At 41.2% G+C, this 27,895-nt stretch overlaps 2 protein-coding genes across 3 annotated transcripts in view; both read right to left on the bottom strand.

The window, feature by feature from the left end:
• Positions 1 to 9,843, bottom strand: part of furina (furin (paired basic amino acid cleaving enzyme) a) — an 85,628-nt gene extending 75,785 nt beyond the window's left edge. Inside the window, exons 1-2 of one of the 2 annotated variants that reach the window (XM_069683456.1) lie at positions 9,698 to 9,843; positions 2,774 to 3,097 (exon numbers count right to left, since the gene is read on the bottom strand). In XM_069683456.1, coding sequence (XP_069539557.1) covers positions 2,774 to 2,983 — 210 coding nt within the window. In that variant the 5' untranslated portion in view covers positions 2,984 to 3,097; positions 9,698 to 9,843. Of the gene's footprint in view, positions 1 to 2,773; positions 3,098 to 9,139; positions 9,238 to 9,697 lie in introns of those variants that run through there. The other variant, XM_069683531.1, reaches the window with a different exon arrangement.
• Positions 9,844 to 11,076: 1,233 nt separating this feature from the next.
• LOC138592859 (stereocilin) lies at positions 11,077 to 27,451 on the bottom strand. The gene is made up of 29 exons (XM_069663749.1): positions 27,352 to 27,451; positions 26,115 to 27,242; positions 25,487 to 25,511; positions 24,821 to 25,391; positions 23,730 to 24,617; positions 23,585 to 23,647; positions 23,377 to 23,502; positions 22,979 to 23,145; positions 22,705 to 22,891; positions 22,101 to 22,216; positions 21,478 to 21,610; positions 21,206 to 21,388; positions 20,872 to 20,910; positions 20,615 to 20,791; positions 20,173 to 20,316; positions 18,546 to 18,604; positions 18,276 to 18,405; positions 18,043 to 18,125; positions 17,808 to 17,939; positions 17,166 to 17,372; positions 15,807 to 15,897; positions 15,517 to 15,688; positions 15,181 to 15,350; positions 14,777 to 14,932; positions 14,557 to 14,699; positions 13,881 to 14,029; positions 13,566 to 13,663; positions 11,411 to 11,558; positions 11,077 to 11,201 (listed from the first exon to the last, which is right to left on the bottom strand). The coding sequence occupies exons 1-29, from the start codon at positions 27,449 to 27,451 to the stop codon at positions 11,113 to 11,115; spliced, it is 5,874 nt and encodes a 1,957-aa protein (XP_069519850.1). The 3' UTR covers positions 11,077 to 11,112.
• Between the last annotated feature and the right edge of the window lie 444 nt (positions 27,452 to 27,895).

Below are 27,895 nucleotides of genomic sequence, written 5' to 3'. Positions count from 1 at the left end.
CTTAACCACCACAGGAGCCTCCTCAAGCAGAGGAATAAAATGCACGTACGCAAAGTAGTTCCTCTCTTCTGCAGTGAAGGCATGTCTCATAAATTTCTGTTTGATACTTCAAGCTGACTTTCTCATTTTCTGCCAGCAGCCTAACACATGCCTAAAGGGACACAGGTACTGATTGGATTCCTTAAAAGCACAAGATGGTGTCTGTGGTAATTTCAACACAACACACAGAGTAAGGTCAGCCTCTTTTGGCTCCGTCTCCTTGGCAATGTGGGGGGTCTAAACAGGCTTATTTTAACCCTCTTTTCACCATCACAAAACGTATGCCAGATCAAGGATCTAATTTATGAAGCAGGTTTATAATAACTGCTTTAATTAAAAACCTTTAACATCTGTTTTTAGTTCCATGATTCAGATTTGAGTGAGCTTTACTCAGCATTTATCCAGCTGACTTCATAAGGCTGTTTCTTTGTGAAAGCCCCTGTTATGGCTATTTTCCATCCTAAATGCTGTCATGGCTAGCTTGTTGCTTAGCTCAGATACAAAAGTCCAATTTCCATCCCTCAAAATGCCAGAAAATGGTTAAAAGCAACCACACAGCTCCTCCCCTCCGGGACACAGTTTTGTTACGACATGGGTGTTATTGCTCTGTCTGGGTTCCTCGCCGTCCGCAGGGAACACATAGTTTAAGGATTTCAGTGTGTAGGATTACTCATTAGTCTGCGTGCTGTGATTCAGAGCACAAATTACATTCCGGTGAAAACCAGTGAGACCATACGCCGCAAACAGAACACGGTTCCCTGGAAAAGTTGGGATTAAAACTGTGCTAAAGAGTCGCCCACGATCTGTCTTACAGGCTTTGTTTTTCATCATCAGAAAAAGATGTGTTATACTTGAATCTTCATCCAGTGCAGTGTCACAACTACTGTAATTGAAGGTCTTAAGGTATGTGGCGCAATCTGCCAATTATGGCTCTACTACCTGAATGCATGATGGAAGGAACAGATGACGCTAAGATGTTGTGTCACTTGTGGAAAATAAAGTGATATTTGAAGTAGTTGATCATGATCATCAAAGCATAATATCAACATCAGCCAGGTTTTCCCATCTGTCCGGTCAAATTAGGCCAATTGGAGACAGATGAGATACTTTCAGTTCATTTAGAGGGTTTTTGGTTAAAAGAAGAATCTCCGGTACGAGAACAGAGAAGGTACATCCAACATTAAAAAAGATTTTCGCTTCCAAAAAGCGGCTGGTTAAAAGCCAAGAAAGCACTTTTGTAAAAGCAGCGATATTGCCTGTACCTCTCCTTTCTGAAGAAGCGACTGTTAGACACTGAAGCACGAGAAGATTTTTTAGGACAGAACAGAAGAAAAAGAGGTCTATATAGAAATCAAAGCCAACAACCTCCTGAAGCCAGGAGACTACATTAGTTTAAATAGTCGTACGATGCTGTTAAAGGATAACTTGGCTAATCACTTCGCACTGAGGTCACAGAGGAAGTCATTAAAACAGGATAATGTAAGTGAAGCACACAGGAAGTGTTTATCACCCACACCTACTGCGCCTGGGAAGCTGTGGGCATAATAACATCTTAATAATTTAAAGCTTTCTCAAGTAGAGGAATCAACCAAAAACTTATTTAAGATAAACCCAGCTCCAGATTTTTCGCCATCGTTCCCGACTTCACATCAAAGCTGGTTTGTGTGTGAGACGCACACAAACAATTTGATCTGAGCGCCGCAGCCAATCGGAACATTTCAGAAGGAGTCTGTTAAAGTCTGAGTAAGCAGCTGCCGTCAGTCAGGAGATAAAATCATGCGGTGTTTGGCGCTGGAGAAATTTAATCGCTGGGATCCTGTCGCTGTCAAGTTTGATGAAGATTATTTGAAATACGTCTGAACACAATGATTTTTTTTTTTGACAGAGACGTGCTGTGTGCAGAGCAAGGGTTATTTTATAAATCGAGGTCAGCCAGACTTCAGTGCACGGCCAAAGCTGAACTCACCTCTACCTCTCTCTCTCTTCTCTTTGTACCCCATTTATTATAAATCTGGCATTTCCTTCTTTTTCTGAGTGGCTTTTTGAACACATTTCAGCATATGTATTTGCATGTTAAACTCTATACCTACATTAAGTGTTTTGTCCATCCTTCTTTTTGAATGTTCATGTACTGTATGTTGATGGAAGTTAGTTATTTGCTATTTGTCTACCCTTTAAAGGTCTCAGTATTCACATGTGTTTCCAGTGCTTAACATGATTGTACAATGGAGCTTAAGACTAGTGTTAGAAATAGTTAAACAAAATGCAAACAGCAGGGAGTGGAAAAATCCTCGGTGGTGACAAAGTACGTGGTACGATGTGTTTGAGCAGTGCAATTGCACAAAAGTATCCTGTCTGCTGCAACACCACTACCACAGAATAACATGCAAACAACTGAACGAGAACTGAATTATGACAGTGAAGCACTAAAAAGGCGGTTTGTACCAGGTGGCAACATCCCGTATTACAAACAAACAATAGCATAAATATTTGTTTTCACCTGACGTATCCTAACAGACTGACAAACAACAGCAGCCAGCTCGTCTCCTTCTATGCAAGCATACAGGAGGAGCAGCTTCCATATTTGCATAGTCAAAATGTCGTTGGTTTTGCTTTTACATGTGGCCCTTGCGTCACCTCCGATCTAAAGTGCTTCAATTCTTTAACTCTTTTCTTACATCTAAGCGTCGTTCCAGCGCTAAAGCAGGAAAAACTAGTGCAGCTTGTTACTTACATGTCCGTGGTTGATGAAGCCATGTTTGCTGGCAATACGGTTAGCCTCCTCCTGACCTCCGGGTATGTGGACAGCCCATGTGTTGGTGTAGACCTTTTGTCCCTGTGCCGGTACCAGCCCAGAAATCAACAAGACCAACAGAGGCCCAAGTAGCAACTCCAGCAGCCTGAGCCTGCGGTCTAGACAGGAAGATTGAGGGCCAGAAGCCATGGATTCTCCTAGTGCAGCACAGTCTCTGAGCACGGCGCCTCTCCGACAGGCCGGGGCTGCCCACGGTACATGCAGGTGCACGGAGAGACAAAGAAGGGGACAGTCACAGCTCACCTGGCAGGGAACAGACGGAAAGAAGAAATAATTGAAGTTTACACATCTGAAAAGTTTAGTAAGCCTTGGAAGGTTTAGCGTGGTGAATCATTCTTTGTGATCCAACATGACCTTAAAACTGCAACACAAAAGATGACTGTATATTCTAGAAATGCCAAGATCCGCAGGGAAAGTATTCACACAAGGCCAAACAAAGAACACAGGCTCAAATTTAGGTTGGTATTTTTCCTTTGCAGTCGCATCAACATTCAGTGGAATGAGGGACAGACACAGGAATAAAGACGTTTTCAGTTTCCAAGATGTGTTTTAACTTGACACTGAAATGTATAATAACAAATATAATTCAGTTTTGTCCGTGAGGAAGACGAGCCGCCGCAAAGGCAGTTTTGACCAGGAGTAACACAGCCCAAGTACAGGCATTTGATAATCCCACAGGAAGCAGAGAGCAGGACGACAAGGCCAAGACGCGATGTTGCGGTCAGACACACAGCAGCACATTTTGGTGTTTACGGTCCCATGGAAGGATTTGATAGATGAAGCTTGCGAAAGGAAAGTGCTTAGGTATACTGGGCTGGCAGTAGAGGTGGAGAAGTGTGGTTGGAAAGCTAGACTACGCCCTGGATGCTGAGGGATCACAGCAGAGTCTTACTATAAGGTGAAGTAGCTAGACACTCAGGGGTGGAGTTTAAATGCAGCAGTGGCAAACAATGTGGATAGTTGTGGTAGATACGTACTTTAAGTAATAATCTCGATTTTCATGTAAATAAATGTCTGTTAAGTCCCTATATCGCCGAATGAGGTTACACAATGGTGATTGAGCCTATGGCCCACTGATGAAAGCCTTTGCATTTGCAGTATATAGTATTATTATGGACTGGGTGTCCGTGGCGACACACGAAATCAGTGACGCGTTTTCCATCACCCAGCAGTGGTTGGTCTGCCAGAGAGGGTAGGCAGAGCTAAGCGGCTGCTTTTCCGGTCTCTGCAAGTGTTGTGAGTAAACAGTAATCTACTATGGCTGAACAAACACAGAAAAGATCGATGACTACAGCGACCGTCAGTTTGGAAAATCAAGAGTTACAACTGGAGCCAACCGCGGACGTCACACATGCGACAAACACTGTATGGATTTCTGGGAAGTGTGCTGCGGCAATTACCATTTTATCGCCATAGGTGCCGCAAAAGAGAATAAAACTGAGATCTTTGAGATTACAACTTTAAAATGTCAGTTAAATAATAATATGATAATAATAACCTTTGTAAAGAAAAGTGCTATAAAAATAAAGATACAAAGTGCATCACAGGCAGTTCTGAATACATTAGAAAATAAAATAAGGAAATACAGAAATGCAAAACATTAAAAACAAAACAGCATAACAATTTACATAGGAATATAATCTTTAAGAAAACAAAGAAATGACTACAGAGCATACCTGTTATACTGGTTTGAGTTCGTCATTCATTTCAGAGCATTCTGACTGATGTGTTGTCACCGAGACGAAAGCTCTCAAACACACACTTAGAGCAATACATCATGATAGTATATAGAAGCAATTGTGGCCTGAGAAAGCTGAGACACAAATATCAGCTCATGGTGTAATTGTCTGCTGATACCATTTCGCCACTCAACGGTTGTTTGAAGCCACAGGGGTCAGCTGTGCTTTTATACGGCTCAGGCCATTATGAAAGGTGTATCATTACTGTAACACTGAGCTGAGTTGACTGGATTGCACTAAAAGTGTGCTTCTATTCTATGTTTTCTGTGCAGTCACACTTTTAAAATCTCCCTGGACAGTTTGTTGTGAACCAAAAGAAAATGTGTTTCGAGGCGGCTGGGAAAGTAAACCATCGCCAAGTCTTTTCACATTAAATACTCCACTAACCCAATTTAACAGCATTCAAGCCACTGCGTAAAATAGCACATACAAGAGTCACACTTACTTATTTTCAATGCCATTTCAATATTTAACAGTAATCTATATTTTATTAATTAATTATTTAGATATTAAAGCAATTCCCAAAGCGTCAGTTGCCAGATAAACAGCTGCTTACAGCTACTGAACGTCTTTTAATTTCAAAGATTTGGGGCAATAGTTACATTGATTTCTGGCAAGACTTTAAGGTGCAGATGATTTGCGTCACTTGCTGCCAGCTGGCATTTATCCATTGCTTACTAACCCCCCGACGGACGCTGTTGATGCATCCAAGCTTTCAGCATTTCATCACCATCAACAACTTCAGTCTGCTTTTCCTTTGGATTAAATGCAGTACACTCTGCGGCCGCTGCATTAGGGAGAACTGTACTATGTGATGCCATCCAAAACAACTGGCCTCCGTTAGCTCATAATCTTTTGGTTTTATTGACATTGTCAGAGATGTTTACATTCAATCATTTGTTGGTTGCTGAGGTCCTAGTTGGTGATGGTGTTGCACTGGACAACGCTGCATTAAGAGGTGTTAAATAAGAGGTGTTAAATATTCTGCATCTTTCATGAGAGTGAAGTTCATGAGAGTACATAACGGCTTCTGTGGCTTTCTGTTCAGTAGCATTGCAACAAGCACTGCCCCACACATGACGAGTAATTTAAAGTCATTAACTCTTTAGTGTTAATTCTACAATCATTTTAGAATTGGACCTCATCTATTGACTCCACTGACAAACAGACATATACATTTAACAAACCTATCTAAATAAACTAACTCATTATGTACAGCTGTTTACATTCACCTAAAGTAAGAGGCATTTGCACTACATTCATAACTTCAGAAACATATTCTGTTTGTTAAAGAAGGCTTAAGCTTACAGTGAAATAACAATGAGCATGTGGGTAAAAGCAGGTCTTTTTTCACTGAGCTTTAAAATTCTAATTTATTCAATTAAACTGACAGAAAGTTTCATAGATTTTCAACCGACATTCAACAATTCAGTATAAGAGGCCTTAACAAAGGAAGTAGGCTACTCTAGTCCTTTTGGTTGCTATCATATCAGGGGTTTACTCTGCATTTAAAACTAACATCAAGGCAAACATAACTTGAAGTCAGTGTTTGCATAGGCTATTAAGTTCTCATTCCCAATCTGGATGCTGTCACAACACTCATTGGGTAACTTTGCTTTCAGCCAGACTTAACACAAGAGATACAGATTAACAATTATAGCTTCTGTAAACCCCATCTCATTTACAACAATTGATTTTATTGTGTATTATGCTGTTATTACATTTCACTTATCAATTAATGTTTTTAAACAATCCACAAATATCCTAATAAAAGATTCCCTATTTGGTCAGATGCATTTCAGATAAATCCCTGGTACCTTCTGTAATGACCTGATGTGTATATACAGCATTACCCTGAGAAGTTTTCCAGGCAAAGTGACAAGCAAATGTCTCAAGGATTAAGACTAAGATGTTGAGAAGCTATAGGTGACTGCATCATTAGCAAACAGCAGGCTTACAGGTCAGACAAGCTGTGAGTTGGTCTGACACGCTGCTAATCCATTCCAGGCATCGCAAAAGTGGGTGTTCTTTGATGAATAATAACCGTATAGAGACAACCATATATTAAACAAACACCATGTCTGCCAAAGCAAGAAGAACAAGATGCCATTAACGGTTTTTAAACATATACCAACATGAAGTAACACCCATAGCCTGCTTTTTAATTCTTCCTCGCTCACTCATATGACCTATTTTACAAACACATTAAAATCTGTCTTAATTTAGAAGCATATTAATTAAATCAATTTTTGTATGTCGGTTCAATTGAAGTCAGTTAATTTCCATCTGGATTATAAACTATTTAAAAAGTGGACTATGGCTAATCCAAAACATTTCAGTGTTTATCAGATAGTAAAAAGTTTAAATTCTAAAACACAAATATAAAAAAAACAAGGTAAAGAAAGATAAATCTGGTGGCAACACTTACTCAACTTTGTCCTCTGTCCTTTGATGCAACAAGTAAATAGGGCGACTGTTCCCAAACCTCTGTTTGATTTCGGGACACACACACTGACTTTAAGTACAGACGCCTGTGACCTCATCTGGGCCATCAACCACTCAGTCTCTTTTACGTCAGCGTGAAAACCACACACCATGGAATAACAACGACCCAACTACTCCACTGCTCCAAGAGACAAAGGAGAAGCCGACCAAAGCGCTGTGAGTGGTCTTTAGTGGTGCCACAGTAAATGATACCATATGTCAGACTGTGATAACAGAGGTTATAAAAAAAAAAAAACTGCACCAAATTATAATTAGCCAAGTATCATTAAACCCAAAGGATAATACCAGCCTCATTACCAAACTCATCAGGACGATTTAAAAAGGAAACAGTTTACACCTCATCGCTTTATTATTTACAATTTAATGAGATAAAAACGGTATCAAATGCATTCAGCAAAAAATAACCCTTATCTAACAGTCTAATTTCTTGTTAGTACTGCCTGTTCCCAAACTGTGTGCAACATTAAATCAATATCTCAGTGCAGGAACGCTCAGACAGCCCACCAAGTGATTTGGAAACAACAAGCCATGAGGGGTTGAAACTAATGACATGACAATAACATTATTGATGTAATTGATTGTTGTCTTCTGTTACTGGACCAATGAATGTGTTTATAACTAATCCACCATCCTCAGCTGGAAGCCCTCAGGCCCTCAAAGTGAAGGGAGACAAAAAGCTAAATAAATGATGGAAATTTAGACCTATTATAATTAAGAACTGGATAAATCCAGATCCCAGAACAACTGTGAGTTTAAAAGCATTTCTTCAGGGTTGTTAAGAAGCAGAAAATCAACTCTTATCAACACATTTTTTCCCAATCGATGGGCCTCTTGAATTAAAACTATTTATATCATAAGTTAATTTTAACCTCTGTCCTAAGGTGTATTTCACTTTTTAGTTACAAACTTTTCCCCATTTTAAATTACATTAGTATGACCAAACACAGTAACACAGAAGGGTAATAGAGTACAGAACTGCATTTTCACAAAGCACTGAATGCATCATCTTTGCAAATATGTTTTTTTAAACTTCTAAAGTAAAGCTTCTGGGGGTTTATTGGGTTGACTTTGTGCTTGCCCCATTACATGCTTCTAAAAAAAGACAAAAACCTTTCTTGTCTGTTCTTTTATTTTTCCTGGTACATTTCCTTTTTCTGAGCATCGTCATCTATCTAGCTCCTCAGACTTCCTGCAACAATGTCAGCATTAATGTTTCATGACGCTCTGGAGTTTACCCTTTCCACATTCAGTTTGTCTGGGATAAAAAACTAGTACAATTCATCAAGATGCCTTTAAAGTAAGGCTGTGCTCAGTCAACTTGAAGACACTTCTTAACATTTTATAATATAACCAGCCTAACAAGTAATAGTCTGACACACTTTCAGAACAATGTGCTTTGTGAATTTAAGAGGTTTTGCTGTTACTTCATAAACATGTGCATGCAAGGGGGTCCACAACCTTGTCCTGGTGTTTATCCACAATGACCAGCAGCTCAATATTATCTCACCAAGGAGGTAAAATTACAGTACACTGTCAGCACAAACAACTCATTTTCTCACAATAAAGACCACTTATTATTATGTAACATCTCATCTACCACTAAACAGCTAAAGCTCTGTTAAAGATGTACTTAAATCAAGCCTCCCAAAAGAATGATGGTTTTCATATCACCCGGATTACACCAGATAAACTGTGTAAGAATCAGACAAGTCTAGCCCAACAACATCAGCTGTGTTTTGCAGGTCTGCACTGATTACTTCAGATGTCAAAGTTCGGTGCTGCATTTCTACGTTTCACAGGCTAGCAGAGCAAACTAATAAAAGTTAAGTTAAGTTTCCTATGAGCTGCATATTTAAAAAGCTATCCGTACTGTGCTGTAGAGAGACACAGAGATTAACTGCAGTAACGTTACAGATCAAGAAGGAGCAAAACTTCTCTCGTTCAGGCCTGCGACACTTTCATGTGTATAAGCTAAAGTTAAGAGGTTTAAATACATCAGCTGATCGGAGTACCACTTTGAGTTTGCGGTCGGTTGACTCACCTCACACGGTAAGTCCTTGACAACAACACGTAGTCATTATTTGGCTCAGGAGAAGCCGCTGGAGCTGATCTGATGATGACTCCCCCGCTTGACAAATATGTCTGAAAGTGTCTCGTGCAGTGATTAACGTAAACTTGACAGACCGACCTGCTTCGTCTCACAGGTGCCTCCCCCTTTTTCTCTCCTCTCATCCACCCCTGACGACAATTTCCGTCCTCGACTTGCTTACATTTTACTACTCATTCCTAGCGAGCTGTGTGGATCACGAACCAGCACACTATCTTCTCCCTGGAACAACCATAGAAACCGGACGCGGCGCAGTCGACGTCACCTCGGTGTGTGTAAGCGAGATGAGATCCCCCTTCAAACCTACACACAAACAAACTGACAGCGACCGGGATCAATAAGACAACACGCAGTCCTGTCCTGTCCTGTCCTGTATCAGGGTCCCCGTGTGGTACCAGAGACAAGAACACGAGAAACTCGCCGACCACGCAACCCAAACAAGTAAAAATACGAGCTGCAGCAGACGGGAAACTTCCAATCGGCTCAACTTACCAGCTTCCGTTTACATCCTGCTCGACCCGGCTTGTTGTTGTCTCTCACCGCGGTGTTAGAACCGACGACGGCACGGTGTAGCGAGTGAAAAATTGATAACTGAGAATTGCTGGTTATAAATAGTCATGATACCCCTCTGGTGTACCGCTGAGTGGTCCGTACAAGCCCCAGGAAATACGTCACGGCCGTGGACAAAGTGGGGACGTTAGAGCAACACCTACTTACCGGCCAGCAGCGCTGCTACACCTCCACCTGCTGGCCATAAGATGCATAGCACCGCCATCCTGCTAGAGAAGCTGGGGCTGGCAGCTGCCAAACAGGCTGTTCCATTTTTTGTTCTAAAAAAATGCACACTTGTGTTATTTATCTTATTTTCATTATTTACTATATCTATTGAGTGTTTACGTAGATTACTATTTTTTTATTCTATATTTCTTCTTATAATATTAATTGAGTATGTATAGGTTTTATGTAGCCTATACTGAAGTAAGGTATTTTAATGTTTTCTGTTATTTGTTTTTGTGTGTATTTTTTACATATATTTCTTTCTTCTAGTGTTATTTAAAGAAGTTGCAATGAACAACTATTTTCAGTTTAGTTTTTTGGTCAGTGAAATTTCAGAAAATTGTGAAAAATTTCCATTGGTGTTTCCCAAAGCCTAAAATAACTGCAAATGTCCCGTCTTGTCCATGACATAAAGACATGTATTTTACTTTCATAGAAAAGTAAAGAAACCCAAAAATATTCACATTTAAACACATGGAACCAGAAAAAATAGTACAAACTGGTTTAATATTAATTATGTACTTGACAACCAATCCATGAATCCTTGCAGCTGTAGTATTTACCTGCTGTTGCAGCAGAAACATTTTCAAATCAGGATCCATCATTAATCCAACCTTCTATCAATGTGAGGGCTCTGGAAAAAAATATTTGAATGTCCGGACATTCGTTCCATCTACTATGAATTGTGTAAGTACCCTCTAAGCAAAATGCGGCCTTTGCATTGTTGCTTCATTATTTTTCCAGAACAACTACTGATCTATTTCTCTCCTTGAATAATAATTATTGTGTTCTTTGTTATAGTTTGACATAATTTCATTGAACCCAGTTAATTTAATTTAATTTAATTAGAAACATGCAGCAAGTTTCCTGCCCTCGAAAGACATCAGAGACTCACCAGGGACTCAACCAGCAGATTATACATGGTATAGTAGCTACAAACACGTATCTACATATTTTCAGGCTGATAGCCCACATAAAAGTGAAACATGCACAGCAGAGCACAATCAAGAGCAATGTAAATTAAAGGGCTGACACAAGAAGGCAATGGAACAGTCCAAAATATTTATTTAAAGTACAAATGTGATGATACGAAGGGAGGTCAAGGAACAAATTCAATTATTTCCAGCATTTTAAATTAGCTTCCATAATAAGAGGCACAGCGCCAGTGAGTGTAAAGGGAAGCTGTCTGTGTTCAGGCCTGCTGGAGCTGAATTTCTTCCTGTGGAAGCAGACAAACAGAGAATTAATTACCACCTTATAAACACAACATAAAAATCAAACTGGTTAGAGGAAACAAGTGTAACCACGATTAAAGTATATGTCCTCACAAACCATTTTCGCTTAGTAAATTCAAATAAGTATGACAGACTCATTATGAAGGAGGTTATAAAAAGGACATTTTATCACCCTCATTCTTTAAAGACACACCTCTCAGCTCCAGCAGAACGTCTCCTTCGTATCGAGCTAGTCCGACTGCGTGTCTCTGCTCATTGTCCAGCTCTGCCCACTGCTCCTCGGTGACGGCCCACGCCTGCTCTGCGCTCAGCCACGACAGCTGAACTGCACTGAACACCACCTGTCAGACACACACCCAGCACAAATACTAACTTACTCTGCAGGAAACTTTGAAAGGAGGCAGTCTGTGTGAAAAGATAAAATCCTTTTGTCTCCCCTTTTGACACATTTTGAAAGTTGTGAGCAAATGAACAGGAAAAACACACACTACATGTACAACGCTGGGTAAACTATCCATATCCATCTTCCAATCAAAACCTATATTTTACATGTCCATTACTGCAGATCTTTCTCCTCACTGTATATGTGTTCTTGTGTTTTCCTATATTCACTTTATTTACGATGATTTTATTTGATGGCATAGGCGGCTTGCCCAACTGTTTATAATGTTTGTTTGAGACAGTTATCTGAGCTATAACAGTCCCATTTTTCTACTTTTATATAAATTAAGGTTGTCTCTTTTAATCATTCACTGATTATCTTCCAAATAGGCCAGTTTCAAGATGAAATAAAAAACGCTTTTTTAACCCTTTACCCATCATATTGTGCACCTATTTAACGCCTATTTAAAGCTCATGTGAGGAACTTTTGGTTTGTGTTGATTTTGGCGACCCCTGTGGACAAAGCACTAACTGTCCCCAACAGTGGACGCCGGTGAGCACGGCCCCAGTGCTAGAAACCGGCCAGAGAAACCGGCCGGAGTGCCGGCACGGAAGCCAGGCTATATGCCGCTGCAGATAGGGTCAATTTCACACGTTATTCATCCACTTATAGAGTCCAGCTGGATCATTCGGCGTTGGTTTTGTATAAACCTCTTCAGAAAAATGATCGGTGCAGGCGTATAATTGTCTCAGTGTTGCGCCTGGAGTGTTTAGCGGAGCACTATCTAACACCATTAACACTCAAAACACTTCACAACTTGAGGAAAACAATATCCTCTGGTCCCCACCGTGAACGGCATTTTGTCGTTTCCATAACATTGTATTGTCTTCAGTTTGTTGTCTCTTCTACAGACCGCTGACACAAACAGCTGATCCGACACCGCATGCTGCAGGCGTTGTAACACGAATGTGTTGCGGTCCACACAAAGTAGTGCCAAATAAAGAGGCTTTCTTACTGAAAAGTGAAACACGGGGAAATATTCATATATAGTGTACAATTGAAACCCAATTGATTTTCAGGTGGGACATCCTTATAAGTGGATCAATAACATGTGAAATTGACCCTATCTGCAGCGCCTTATAGCCTTTCAGGCATTAAGAATAATTATATAGAAATGATCAATTTTGTCTCTGATGGTCTGGTTTGCTTTTGTAGCTCATATAGAGTAATCAGAATTAATTTCAGTGCTTTAACAATATATGCTAAAAATATATATATACGTATATTTTGTATTCTTACTTCAAAATCCAATCATATATCTTTGTTTAAAACATAATATGAAGTCTGCTAATATAAGGATGAACCAGAAACAACCAATAAAATGATCAACTTATAGGTGAACAGAGCTAAGATACATTGTTAAACTAGCTAACAACGTCCATTTTTCAACATAAAGTCTAATTCTTCACAAAATGATGTCCTGTCTGCCTATTCTGCGACACTCTGAGATGCGTAATGATATGGAAGCTAGATAGTTAATTTTATGATTTAACAAAAGGAACTAGAATATCTGGTCATTTAATAGTTGTAATAGTAGGGAAATCACAAGAGTTACTAATTGTATAAATGATGGCTTTATTCAAGTGTCCCTGTATGTCATGACAGTGTGGGAGTGAGCCAGCATGCAGTACAATACCAAGAGCCTGAAATTAAAGCAGCTCAATGGAATTTTGCCAACATTGATTTATTATCTAAATCTCCTTTCTTCCTGAGAAAACATAGAAAAAAGGAGCCTAATGTTTCCTTATGAAATTATATTATGTTTTAAGAAGTAAAAGAAGAAATCTCAAAATCACCCATTACTGATATTGCTGCAATGTATTGATGTGCATCTATACTGCAGCCAAACTCTGCTCTGTAGTTCAGCCTGAATAAATGACCCTTAAAATCTTTGGGTGAAACTCACTGCCATCTTTTTCTTTGACATCAGGGCAATGGCTTCAGGGGTGATTCCCTCCACTTGTTCTTGTACCAGAGCTGACAGCACTATGTCCTCTAGGCCCACTGGACAGAGACACAAACACTGTTGTCAGATAATTAATCTTTCTCTATCAAATCACAGGAAAAGTTTTCCTAAACTTCCAAACCCCCAGGGATGTATTCAATTGTAACTATCCATCCAAAAGCTGTCACCTCCCTCCTCCCTTTGTGCAAAAACAATTTGGAAAAAAGTTGATCACAGAAAAGTTTATACCCCCTGGGATGCCATGTCCTACTGTACCTGCCAACGTCCCAATTTCAGTGAAAACTTCTGGTCCCCAAGCACTGACTGGACCAAAGGCCTCAGGTCTGGACAAACGGCTTGTCAACACCTCCATCTGCTGTTCTGTGCATGGGAGGTACATCTCCCGCAGGAACAGCACAGCCATACTGCAGATTGAGGAGAAGGATTCAGGACTTTATCCTCCTCTGAGGGTGTGCAAAATGTTTTCATGAGGTTTGTACGGCTAAGTGCCGGCCTCCTGTTAGTTAACATCTGTTAGAAGGTGTGTGTGGAATCATTTAATTACTCCACAAGAAAGCAATTCTGTTACAGCACTGGAGGATCAATGACTATTTTACTGTTGCTAATTACTGCTATGTAGATTACATATTATTACTGCTTACTGGCTTGTATACAAATTGGCAGTATTTGTCATACTTTGGACCTTAAATGTCCATCACTGCTAATGTTTAGCTTTCTTATTTAATCAACCTGTATTTATAAACATAGTAATTCATTCATATTTGATTAATTTGCAGTGTTTGCACCACCATATGTTCGTTCACATGTTGCTTTGAAAACTGTCTTATCAAATAGCTAATTTGAGCCTTTTTTTTTTAATCTGTTACTGCTATTGTTAAGTGTTGTTCTGCTGCAGGTAGCTGGATAAATACACAGAGGGGATTTGACTGACCTGAGGTTGTAGGGGCTCAGTCTTTTGATCTCTGAGGGATACAGGCCACAAATCAGATGGCCAAATGTTGCAAGATCAACAGCTGTTAACTGCTCGACTTTCAGTTTGCGTTTCCTCATCACACCTAAAATCACTGCTCTCATCTGAAAGACAAATAGAAACATTAAACAAACTGATGGAGTTGTAAAGTACTCAGTATGATCAAGTCAATAAAGTTCACCTTTTTAGGGCTCCAGTCTGTCAGCGTCCCCAGATGTGCCACCACACCCAGATCGGTGAAATTGGTGTCTTGGAGTTCTCTTTCTCCCATCTCAGTCACCACTGAGCCCAGAGCCAGCACCTGATCTGCTCTCAGCTCCTTCACTGGACTGAAGAACTGGATTGAATGAACAACCATAACATGTTTCAACCACAGATTCAATCTGTATTAATACACAGCACCTGGTTTAGCCAGGATCCTGTCTGTTCATTGTTCTTATGTTCTATTTTTTAACTTATATACCACACGTTCAAATAGTCTGCACATTATCTAATGGAGGGGGACTCTGTATTCTTACTGCAAAAGAACAAATGAGTATCTGAGACGAAACTTCCTGTGGTGTTTTACAGCAGAGATTTACCAACCTGCCTGACTTTCATCCACAGTGCTCGGCGCTGCTCAGAGCTCAATGAAGCATCTTGAGCAAAGACCTCGACACACTGTTTAATATCCTCCTGTGACATGCGGCTGAGCTGAGTGGAAGTCCAAGCAGAAGGAAACGTCCCCCTGATGTCTGCACAGCTTGGAACTGGCACTGCTTGAACAGAGGCCAGTGATTGCAAAATTGTACACAAAGCAACAAATCACACCGAGACTTATCTACTGTGTAGGTCACAAGCCGAGCGGTGCACTAATAATACACTGGCAGTTTTTTCCTATAGATAAAATATATTTGACACAGTGTAGGAGCAGCACTAAACCTTTGGCTCTCCGGCTCCGTGCTTTGACAATCCCTCGAATGAGACTCTGAGTCTGCCTTCTGTGACGATACTTGTCCATACACTGAGTAACACAGACTCCACCGACCAGGCTGTCCTCCCAGCGGCTTTGTCCCAACAGAACCTGCTCCACTGTGTCTTTGTTCAACACTGTCTGTGCAGGGGAAACACATGTTATATATTCATGCATGTCAGGATATATATATATAAAAACAATGAATGCAATGAAATGTATTATTTGCATATTTAAATATTTGCTTGTAGAAGCTCACCAGTGGGATGGAGTTAATCTGCTTCATTGAGAGAGAAAACACCAGCCTGCCCAAATGCTCAACATCCTCAACTTGCCATTTGGATGGCTCCCTGACAAAAAGTACACATTTTACCATTACTGGTGTTTTATGAAATCCATGTCTAAGCACACTTTCCCAATGCATTTTCTTTAATTAAGACTTAAAGAAATAATACATTTTGCCTGATATGTTTTTTTCTGCAACATACCTTTAATTACCTTGTAAAAATCCTCCCAAGACATCTCCTCCTTCTCCCTCATTAAATCTGAATCTGCATAGGCCCCGCTCACTATGTACAACATTTATCCTCTCATAAAATTACAACCGAAAACAAAACACGTCTCTGCCACCGTTTAGAGGCAACTTGTTGAAACTTAGCTAGCTTGAAATGTAGTTATTAGTAGTAGTAACGTTAACGTTAATAGTTAGTAGTGAGTTTGCAAAAATTACGATGACGGTTATAGCTGGCTCGTGCATCACTGAAGTGGTTGCCATAGGTTGCACATAATGATATGCATAGCGTCACCCCGTCCATTAGTGGGATTGGCTCCTTAGGTTTGTGACGTCTCAAACCTGCCAATCTGAAAACGTGTTGTTCAGCCTGTCCCTGGTACACTGCAGTTTAAAAGCAGACAGGCCCAGCCATGGAGATGACTGCTCATGTTGTCCCTGATATGTCTTGTAGCACATGAAGAACACCACATGGAGATGTTTACAAGGTTAAACACTTGATTTTCATTGGAGGGGGTCTTTAATACTAACTATTCTTCTTGATCAATTTAGTTTTACTTTTATCTCTGGATGGGAATAAAAATGTAGAAATCACTAAACTATATATTCTCTTATATGTGAATTTCTAGCCATGTGATAGATAGCCTAATGGCTCAACAACTGTTTCCTTTACTCCTCTTTATGTACTGTAACACTTGGATACCATTGGATCATTAGATTCCAATTTAATTGCATCCATTTTGGTTACAATCAAATACCTACAGAAGGAAACACATTCAATTGAGCCTGCGCTGTACTTAGACAGTGAACATAGCAAATATTACAAATATTACAAGAACACTGCAGAAATAATCTTTTATTTTTTCTATATTTCCTAAGAAATTGTGTTTACCACATTCTAATTTAGTTAATTCATTTGTAATTCTTCAAATAAATAAATGTATTTAAAAGACAACTTTTTACATGGTTTTTTAAATTTCCTGCCAATTTTGCTCGTATGTGAGAACCTCTATTAATCATCTTTGAAAACTAATCTCTTGGCATATTATGACCCAGGTGTCATAACCAGCACATGTCACGTTATCCCCAGCAGATGTGTTTATTTACCCGAGCAGGTCTTTCTGAGTAAGCAGGGCACTGATATCTCTCAGGGCCTCTTTAGGAAGACAGAAACCTCTCATCTCCTCCAGCCGCAGGGCCAGAGCTCCTCTGTCCACCAGAGCCAAACTGTCTCGGTCCAAGAAAGGCAGTAAAGGCCCCAGCAGGTCCAGAGTGGTGCCATCAATCTCCTCTTCAGCCTGAGAAGAGCCCAGCAGACCACCACACAGTCAGTGACCCAGGATTACGGGGATTTCACACTGTTATGACTTCACTTTTGTGAACAGCTGTTGAGGGGATGAGGCAGGTTATGTACTGCATTTTTCAGATCTCTCTTTTGTGTGTTGTGTTTGAGAAGCATGAAGCAAAGAAGTTTGCTCTTTCAGTCCTATTAAAATGTTAATACAAACCAAATACATGACTCACTATCACTGACGCAAACCCTGATTTAGTCTAACCAGAAATAGCATCTCTTGCTTCAGTGTGCTCTAACAGCTCATTGTTCTGGTTTAATAATCTGAGGTTAATTCAGGATTTCTGTTTTATAAGGTCACACACTTCTACCTGAACAAGAGGCAATGCGTCAAGCCCTGCAATCGAATAATGATATGCAGTAAATATTTGTATAGTTCATGTTGGTGCTTTACCAGCTCAGAGACGGCTTTCTCTGCTAAACTCGTCTGCTTGTAATGCGGCAGTCTGAGGAATTCAGCAAAGTGTGCCTGAATGTGATTGAGGATGGCTCTGAAGGATACATTAGATATGTTCTCTATCATTGTCACCCTGAAAAAGAACAGAGCAGAGGTGTCAATGGAGTCATTTTTAGATTAACTGTCAAATATGTATGGAAAGAGCAAAATATGAGCTTAATAAGGAGATACTTTACGGTAATGTTGCAGCGAACCCCGAGCTCAGAGCACTGAGGTCGAGTTCAGGATGTTTCCTCAGCTCGTCTACGATACATTTCCGCTGGTAACACAGCCAAAACACATCTGAACTTGTTAGAATTCAACACTGTTGTTGTTTGTTCCAGACACATAACGCCGACAAAAAAATGAATGACTGCTGCATATCAGTTACAGTGATTTAGAGTTTTAGGAGAGCTGAAGGATTCCTCACCAGAGCGTGTCTCATGGATCCAGGCAGCTCAGTAACAAACTGAAGCAGCTCTGCAAAGTCTGTGTCTGTATCGTTGCTCCAAAGCCTTAAAAAGTCACAACTCATTCCCCTGGCAACATGACCCAGATCCCTAAGTGTGAAAAAAAGGTCATTCTTTGTTTATTGAGCGAGTTTGTGATATTGGATCTCTTATTTCTTAAGCCAACAACGTATTACTTACTAAAATTCTAAGTAAAATCATAGTTGAGAATGTTCTGGAGAAAAACTTACCTCACCATATTACTGGAAATGGTTTTAATTCCTTGGACCTTTTTAAACAAAAGCTGAGCCTGTCCAGACAGAAACAGTGTCAAAGGTTTACCTCATAATGACGAGCATTTTAATCACTAAAGGTAAGTTAAATTGTTGTTACAAGAAAAGACCAACAGCACCAACATCTTCAGCCCTTTTACGACAACCCATTCAAACTTAATCTAATTGTGAGATGATTTACATGCTGTCCTGAAAAGTGATGAAACAAACAGTTCCCTATAAAGCTGGCAAAACATTGTTATGGTCATTTTTAAGTGTTGTTGGTTAATACTTTTTGTCCCTAGTGGTGGGAGCTAAAGAACATGAGGTAGGCCTCCACTCAAGCATTACTTAGACCAACATGCATAAACAAGCCTGTGCTTGTTGACAACATTTGTTGTGGCAAGAGAGTTAGTTAGAGTGAGCATACAAATGAGCAGTTTTCTTTAGATGTTTCTGTGTGTTGTGTTTTGGTGGTCATTGCCTGTTATAACTCTTCACTATTGGGATAACTTCAAGTTATAATGATTGCTAACAACTCTATAGTGTTTGATGCTTGAAGTGAAATATCACTTTAAGGATGTTCAGTCCGACACTTTGGTCCAGAGCGAGACTTGTCCAAAGTGACCAGTCAAAAGGCTCTGGAAGCTGATTTTCCAGATGGGTGCCATCCTGGATATTCACGGTTAACTGAAAATAGATCCTGTTGTTCACAACCATGTTATTGACGATCCCATCAACTTCCCTTCAATGCCATCATTAGGCCAAAACATTCATGTTTCATAGAGGATTAACCCTGTTCCATTTGGAAAACTATCTAGTCAATATCAACTGTATTAATTGTTCTTTTCCATCCAACCCTTTCCTATTGCAGTGAGTGTAATGAACATTGAAGTTTAAGGGATCACACAAACCTTAAGCAGTTCAACTCAAACTAAGCAGTGACGACATACTGACGTGCAATCCTGATTGCATATCACTGATGTGACTTTTCCAAATTAGAAATACTAAGTGCATGTGTGCAGTGGGATCAGTTTCAGGTGAAACCCCAAATTACTCTGACAACTGTAATTGATATTAGAAACAATGAGTTTAATTCTTCAGTAACTACCATCTATAAAAGGATTTTTATATATTTTAAATCAATCAAATTATGGGGACTACAGGATATTATGACATTTAACTTTATGGTTATTTAAATACAATATATATGGGTTGATATTCAGTGCCAAATTATATTTTACTGCAGCTTCTAACTGAAAAGGGCAATTGTTATTGATTTACTGAGGTCTTGTAAGGGCGAGATCAGGGGCTGAAATACACTCTTGGCTGTGACAAAATCCCTTTAAGGTAGCCATTATTAATTTATGCTACACTCCTCCACACCATTGTACTACATCCAAACTAATTAGCCTGATGGTGGCTGATGCGTTTGGAGTATTAATATCCTGAAAGGCTCATCTGAAGCATGTCCAATGAGTTACAGATTAATGGCACTAAAGCTGGTAACATTTTCTTCTTGAGTCAGAGAACTGCAGACCTATTGTTCAAACATCAATGCAACGTCTAACCGCACACAAAAGGTGGATGGAAGTAAAATATGCACCTGTTGTGGGGACCAGAGTTCGTCTCGGTACAAGCTGATATCACTCAGGACTGTTTCTCCGTCTACGGTTTCCTTTAGCTTCCTCAGCGGGACAAATGGTGATAAACAGTTTACCTGCTGAGTGATGTTCTCTCTCTGTAGAGCCTGTTGAAAAAACAACAACAAACACTGTAAATTTAAAACTTAAAGCCTTTAAAGGCTCTTTAGAAAACACAAAGCAGGTTTTACACAAGTGGATCAAATGAACACTTTCTGGGAACCTGAGTAACAGATTAGATTAAAGTTTCCCCGGCTACAAGTTTTGTTTTTACTTAATTAGTTATTTTACAGTAAGACTTAGACTTCAAACACAATCTATGACAGTAGAAATGATTTAATTGCACAGCACATTAAAAGGTGTGATACACATTTAAGAACCGAGGACAGATAATAGCACCGTCACCTCCTGCACTGCATTGTATAGCATGGCTCTGTGGCCAGGCTTAAGCTCAGTTAGCAGCGCTCTCCAACACTGGCAGTAAGCAGCTTCACTGATCTCAGCCCACGTGAGGTCTCTGAGCACAGCAGGGGAGAAACCACAGAGTAGCGGCTTTAACCTGCAAAGTTTCTCCATGGTGAGCTGGCAGTAAAAGAGAAACACAGTGATGAAAGAGCAGATGGCTGAAATCCAATAATAATCATTTAAAAATGTCTACTTACAGGGATGTCCTTGGAGATCTTGGATAACATTTGAAAAGCCTAAAAAGTATTGACAAAAAGTTAACAGGGGTTGCATTAAAAAATAGCAATAATTATCCTCTTTTTTCCCTAGAAATTTAGTAGCTAATTATTAGTAGATGCACAGTTGTGACAAAAACCCATCTAGGACATATTAGAATCAAGTCTAACTTCTGTATTATGATGGCCTTTTTCCATTTAGGGCTAAACTTGAAACCTTTGTCAGAGAAGAGACAAAAGCAACAAGAGCACCGCTATTAAATGCTGGAGCACATTTAAAAACTTTGTCCAAGATCTGAAACACATTCCCGCTGACCTGTGCTGGGGGATATCTGTGTAATCCTGGTTGTGAGACGATATCCAGGAGTTGTTGTGAGGGTAGTGACAGCAAAGAAGAAGCCCCTAACTGAGGTAACAGACCGCTGAGTGCCGTCAGCTCCGGAAGAGTCAACCTGCTGACGTTCAGGTTCTGAACAGCTTGTACGAACCAAGAGGACAGCTGACCGTGAAACAAACACGACAGAGCTGGTTAGACTTTGTTCGGAACAATAACAAGATGAAGATTTTCTGAGAGCCTGTGCTGCTTACCCTGCCGGTGGGACTGATGAAGCCCTTGGACATGCACTGAGCGAGCTGCTGCCAGAGAGCCGAGGACACGTATGAGTCCTGAAGAAATGAACCCAGGTCCTCTGGATCCAGGTAACATACAAGGACTCCTAACCTGCAAAAAGACAATGTCCGTCACTTTTCTTTCATAGATCATTTTGGGAGTTTGTCTGTATTGTTAAGCAGATTGTATAAAAACACCACATAAAATAAACCAACTTATGAACCCAACTACATAATAACCTATTTTATCATATTTATTTAGAAATTCTTTGCACCCTTTACCATTGCACTACTGTCTCTCTGTATACAAATGTTATTGTTGTTCTATTTTATTGTTGTTTTCTCTTGTTGTCTATTTCTATGTATGTGCATGGAGAGCAATGCTAAACCGGATTCTTGTATGCGCACACATACCTTGCCAATAAAGCTAATTCTGAAATACCTTAAAAGAAAATTATGACCTGATACTAGTCAGCAATATCTTGTACAACAGGTACAACACCTATGTAAACTTTTTAGTGCTCTTTAGCAGCATGGCCAAACACAATTCAGCTGAGTGCAGGAATGAAACTCAACATAAACAGTAAGATTGAAGTTCCAACCTCAGTATGCTATCACTGGTTAGATTCTTCTTCTTGCTGAAGAGGGTCCGGAGCACATGGCGGCCCCTTACGCCATCCAGGCTGCCGTTGACTAATAACTCTACCAGAGGAGTAAGCTACAGGAGACAACAGACAAAAACAGTAGAAGCAACATTGACCAACTCTGCACAGATATGCGACACACATGCAAGTATCTTGGTAAATTCACGATTTAGGATTAGGACACTTTTTTTTCTAAGGGTGTCAGCTGAGATCTGTTGCAGAAGGTTTCAGCAAATTATTAACATATTTTTTACACTCATTTGTTTGTATTTTCCCTTTATCATGTCATCTGTACACATGTAAGAACCTAAATCAAGAAGCATGAAGCGTAGAAACGCCTTTAACATTACTAAAATATGCATTTTAGACTAATATAACCATCTGAATTGTAATGAAATTATCATTACCAATAATAACTGTTTTTATCTAACTTATTATCACTGTTAAATCGATAAGCCCTTATTGACCCGTACACTAGCTAAGCACCAGAACAAGTCTAACATTTGTCAAAGAGATACTGCAGTTATGTAAAAACTCTCAAATTAGCGAAACGCTCTCTAACCTGTTGTGAGGTCAGTTGCTGAAAATGACTGACCGGGAGGTAAGGCAGTAGTGGGAGGATGGAAGTAAGGAAGTATGGTGGCCATGTAGGGACATCACCCACCACACTAGACTGCAGGAGTCTTTTTACAAAGGCCTTTTTCTGCAGGGACTTCATCCCCGAGCTGTGGTCACGAATGGCTGTCAGCCTGAAGACAAACAAAGAAGCTGTTAGCATCTGGACATAAGGATATATCAAACTAAATGCAATTGCTTCTTGTGTCAGTCACACTCACACAGTGTCGTTGACGATCAGGGAGGCTGGGAAGCTCATGATGTCTGACACAGACATGAAGGGAATGAACTGAGACAGGTCCACAAACAACTCTGGGGTCACTCGGGGGAACTTGTGGATGAAAGCAGCAGTCATTGTTTCCATGGCCTGCAGCTCTTTTTGAGAGGCCTGGCAGAGAAAACAAAGGACAAAGACAGAAACTGATGTGCGTTCAGTTTGGCCCTCTTTAACTGTGTATAAATGTTTATTCAAATAAAATAGATACAGCAGACGAGAGTACAAAACTGAAGTAAAATAATTATACATTGTTGCGGATGAGGACTTTTATCTGCACAATAAGCTTTATAACAAGTATCCCAAAGTGTACATTTGGTATCTGTTAGGAGCTTCAGAACAAACCTGGCCGGTTTCAACTTGTAACTGGTCCCAACTTTGGTGCATATGGGAGAGAAATCTCTTAACAGCATCTTTCTCAGCAGACATCACAAGGGTGCGAATGCTGTCTCTCGGCATCTGGAGATATTCCTGGTGAGATAAAGTGATTGAACTTAATATAAAGTTCAGTATGAAAGTTTAAATGTGATGATGTAGCTGCACAGGCCAATACCTGCAGCAGAACCCTGAGAGCAGATGAGTTGTCGTCTCGCTGGATGAGGTCCCACAAGACAGGCTGATGAAACAGCAGAAGAAGTTATACATATTTTTACTCTGTGTGTGTGTGTGTGTGTGTGTGTGTCAGTCAGCAATCTTACACTGAAGCAGCTCAGCAGGTCCTCTTTCAGAGTGGCGTTCTGCTCTCTGCGAAGGAAAACCCCGACAGTGCGAAGGACACTCGTGGAGGCTTCTGGCTGCAGTGCTGCCCAGGATGTGTTGTCAAGAAGACTGGAGAGGAGGATGGCCTGACCCAAACCTTGTCTCGCCTCTCTTTCCCCCTCATCCAGACCCGAAGAGAGACCCACCATGAAGTCCAGGACTCGAAACACATACCCCAGGGCCACTAAGAAGCCTTCACGCTCCCCTCCCTGGACCTCACACACACTCAGCTTGTGTAGGACGTCGACCAGCAGTGGAGCCGGGTCCACACAGAGCTGAGATGTGTCAAACTCATACCGTGCTGGGAGCATGTCAAAAAACCTCTGCAGGAAGCACTTCCTTTCCTCCTCTTCTGCCTGCAGATCGGCACAGAAATCAGCAAACTGAGGCATCGATCTTAACAGCTGATTGTAGAGTGTGGTGTTTAAACAAATGTACTCTCTCAATCCTTGTGTCTGCTCACAGAGCTCCAGGAGGGAGGAGTTGGTGAAATGATGCACAGGCCAATCCCTGTACTGACAAGAGTCCTCAACAGTGTCAACATGGGAGAAGTTGTGTATTTTGGAGCAGTATGCCGCGGCCCAGCTGCCCTCTGGTAAGGACTGTTGAGAGTCAGGGGACTCTCCCCCACACAAAGCTGAGATCAGGACAGAGTTGTTGGGCAGGAAGCAGTGTCTGAAGGCCTGTGCACTGAGCATCCTGCTGCCCAACTGCGCCAGACAATTCTCATCAAGCCCTGGGCTTCCTATCGCCTCACCTGACAGCTGCACGCACAGGTCATCAATACTTGTCTGGTTAAAGAAAGTGTAGTCCTTTGTCAGTGCAGCCTGCAAATATTAAAGTTAGAATTAAGAAGAAGCAGAGAGACACGTCAATTTAAAAAAGCAATGCAGAAATACATATGCACAGCAAATCCTCAGAACCCTTGGCAGTATCAGAGGCAGATAATAACACTGTTATCAGGAACAACTCTTCTATGGGTATTTGGCAAAAACCTCCAAGACTGCTCTCTCACAGAATGATCTATTACCTGATGTGCTCTCTGCAGCCAGAAAGAGGAGTTGGCACACACTGTGTTGTTGAATTCACTGGCAAAGAACTCACTGCAGACATGAACCCAAAGGAAGTCCTCCTCAGCAGCCGACAGGTACCAAGCTGCATCAGAGCACGTGGCGTGCAGGTCGAGCCCCATCTCGGCCACTGAAGAATTAACTGACCCGCTCTCCCCGTCAAACAGTTTACAGTATAGGAACACAGTGAAGTTGGAGACTCCGGTCAAGCCTGGGATGGATTCATTACACGCCGCCTCCAGGATTTCGATAGAGGTGGAGAACTCCAGGTGTTTCTGCTGGTTGTTGCCCTCTCTCGTTCTCCCTGTTGGCGGCTGGTTGAGCCAGGAGCGTCGAGGTGCGGCGGAGAGTTCATGTTTTTGTTTTGAGATCATTCGTGAAGAGGGGGCTGTTTTTGGAGAGGAGTAGGCTGGTGTTTGTTGTTCATCTCCTTCAGTGGAAGGGCAGGACAGGAACGAGAGTGAGCTTGGGAGACCCTGGGACCCAACACCCAAAGCCTCAGTGTTCCACGTCACATTATGTCTTATCCCCCTTTGTTTGCACAGACAGAACAGTGTAAGCAATAAGAATCTAGCTGTGTGCTGTCAAATTACAGTCAAATATGTTGGCTGACTAAAATATCTTACCATAAGATCAGCTGCCTCAGGTCTCCTTCAAAAAGACAAATGAACAGCAAATATTAACTGGAAATCAAAGTGAATGAGTGAATGTGGAAAAAACTACTGGAAGCTTCTGCAGTACATGACTATGCCTGATGTAACAGTTCAGCTCCACTAACAATGCCCAGGTTATAATGTTACAGACATCAATAAGAGGATAAAGAGATTAGCTGGGCTAACAACAGATGCTTTCACTGGCCAGGATGAATATAGAGATTGTAAAGCAGTGTCAGTCACTGTCACTGTCTCTCTTGTTTATTTCAGGTGAAACCAAGGCCAAACTGAGGCTCTGAGCAAAGGGTTTCCTTAATGAATTACTTTAAATACTATACAAAAAATGCATGATTTACCTATTTACCTGTAACATGTTTGATATGACAGCACACTAGTAATAATGTTGTTTCTCTTAGAATCATCCTCTGAAGCAAACCACATACAGCAGCATCTTCCATGTGAACTATAATTGAAGGGCGCTCTCTCCTTATCATAGAGTAAATGTCTTATAAGATTTTATGTATCAAAGCATCTAACTGACAAATCGATGCCTGTTTATTATACAAGGGATGACCTGAGGCCAGCCGCCCCACATACTCACCAACTGAGCACTGGCCCTGAGCGTTGGGCTGTGGCACGTCCACCAGGCCGCTGACATCATCAAGCAGCGCCATGGTAACTCGTGAAACTTTTTTCCTCAGGTTACCGTAGACAGAACTACCCACCCTGTGCAGGAGGCCCCTCCTCAGCCCATCCAAACTCTGCACCAGAGCTAGGTTTTTCTGAGCCATGTGCCCCCCTCGCTCTCCCCCACCTGACCGTGATAATGCCTGCAGCAGGAAACTTTGCATGGAGTCTGGATCGTCCTCTGCTGCCATCGTGTTTTCAAAAGAAGCATTTCCAGAAAACCCATCCATCCTCATGGCCTCAGGGGGCAAGCTAAAGGGCTTTAATCGCCCAAATGCACTTGAGCTCTTACTGTGTTCAGTAGCTTCTCCTGCCGGGTGTAAACTGACCACAGGCTTCCAGTTCCGTGTTTCTAGGAAACGCAGCAGCTGTTGAAGCCAGCTCACACTGAAGGCACAGTCACTACGGCCCTGTAGAGCACAGATGAAGCCCTGCAGGCCGGCACTGGCCTGGCCGTAGGTCCCACTGACCAGAGCCTGAAGCACAGCCTCCAACACAGCGCTCACTGTCCTCCAGTTCTGAGATAAGTAAGTCAAGAGTGGCCTTTGGGGCTGACGCTCTGAGAGAGTTATCAGACTCTGCAGCAGCCCCAGCAGCCAGTCCCAGTGAGGGCTGCCCCGCAGGGACAAAAACCAGTCCTGCATCCTGACACTGGGCCGGGGTGGCACCCGGCCGTTCCACTGGTTCATGGCAGCACTCCCTTCAGACTGGAGAAAGAAATGCAGCACTTTCTCCCACAGCTGCTCTTCATCTGGCTCCGAGGGCGCCTCCTCCAGCTCAGCACCCATCTCTTGAAGATAGTGAGAGATGTTGTAGAGGAAGCCAGAGAGACGATGCCTGTCAATTGGCTTGTTTAATGAGGGCAGTTTCTTGCTGGGAAATAGTGTTTTTAGGCTCCCCATGATATTCTTCACCCAAGGGTGCACAGACTGGTCTGTGTTTGTTTCTTCAGGAGCTTTCTGAGGACTCCAACCTTTCCCTGTGCTCCATTTTGATATAATCTCCTTAAGAATGGCATCTCTCTGGTCATCTTTACCTCCTCCTAAAAGAGTCCCAGTAGAGACAGCTTGAGCCAGTATCATGTAATAAACACATGGAGTAATAAACGTACAAATATCGTATTTAACATTATGCTTTGGTGGTGCACTCACCTGTCTTTTCAGGAGATCCTTGTCCCAGTAAAACAGCACAAACAATGATGCTTGTGAATTTAAGAGTAGCCATCTCTGGCCCTTTCTCTGCCGTCTTCATCTCATGCCATTATGAACAGCGGCACAGCGGTGTCACATCTTTCTCTTCAGGCTGTTTTCCTCTTGATTTCACAAAACCCTGTTTAAACAGATGCAGCTCTTTTTATTTTCAGCAATGAGATGGACTCAAGGAGTAAAGTATCTCAGGGGAGAGGGCATATTAAACCTTAATGACCACATCACCTTACCACTTTCGCTGCATGGTTACTGAGACAAATAGCAGTAATGTACTTAACTTATACAAACGTCCAGACTATGAACTATTAAAGATAGGTCCATATGTTGCTGAAAAGAGCAACCAAAGAATAGTTACAAGAAAAAGTTAAGATATTTAAATACATTCTTCCTTATACACACTTCTTATAGTTACTTCAGAATAGCAAATGATACATCTGTTTGTGTTTTAAGTATTTTTGCACATCTTACTCATCAGGGGTCTCTTTCA

This window comes from Semicossyphus pulcher, unplaced genomic scaffold (assembly GCF_022749685.1).
Source record: "Semicossyphus pulcher isolate SPU_LCO1_2020_fin unplaced genomic scaffold, fSemPul1.0.p SCAF_1, whole genome shotgun sequence".
NCBI classification, from domain to species: Eukaryota; Metazoa; Chordata; class Actinopteri; order Labriformes; family Labridae; genus Semicossyphus; species Semicossyphus pulcher.
The sequence above is the reverse complement of the archived record's forward strand: the minus strand, read 5'-3'. Positions and strand labels throughout refer to the sequence as shown.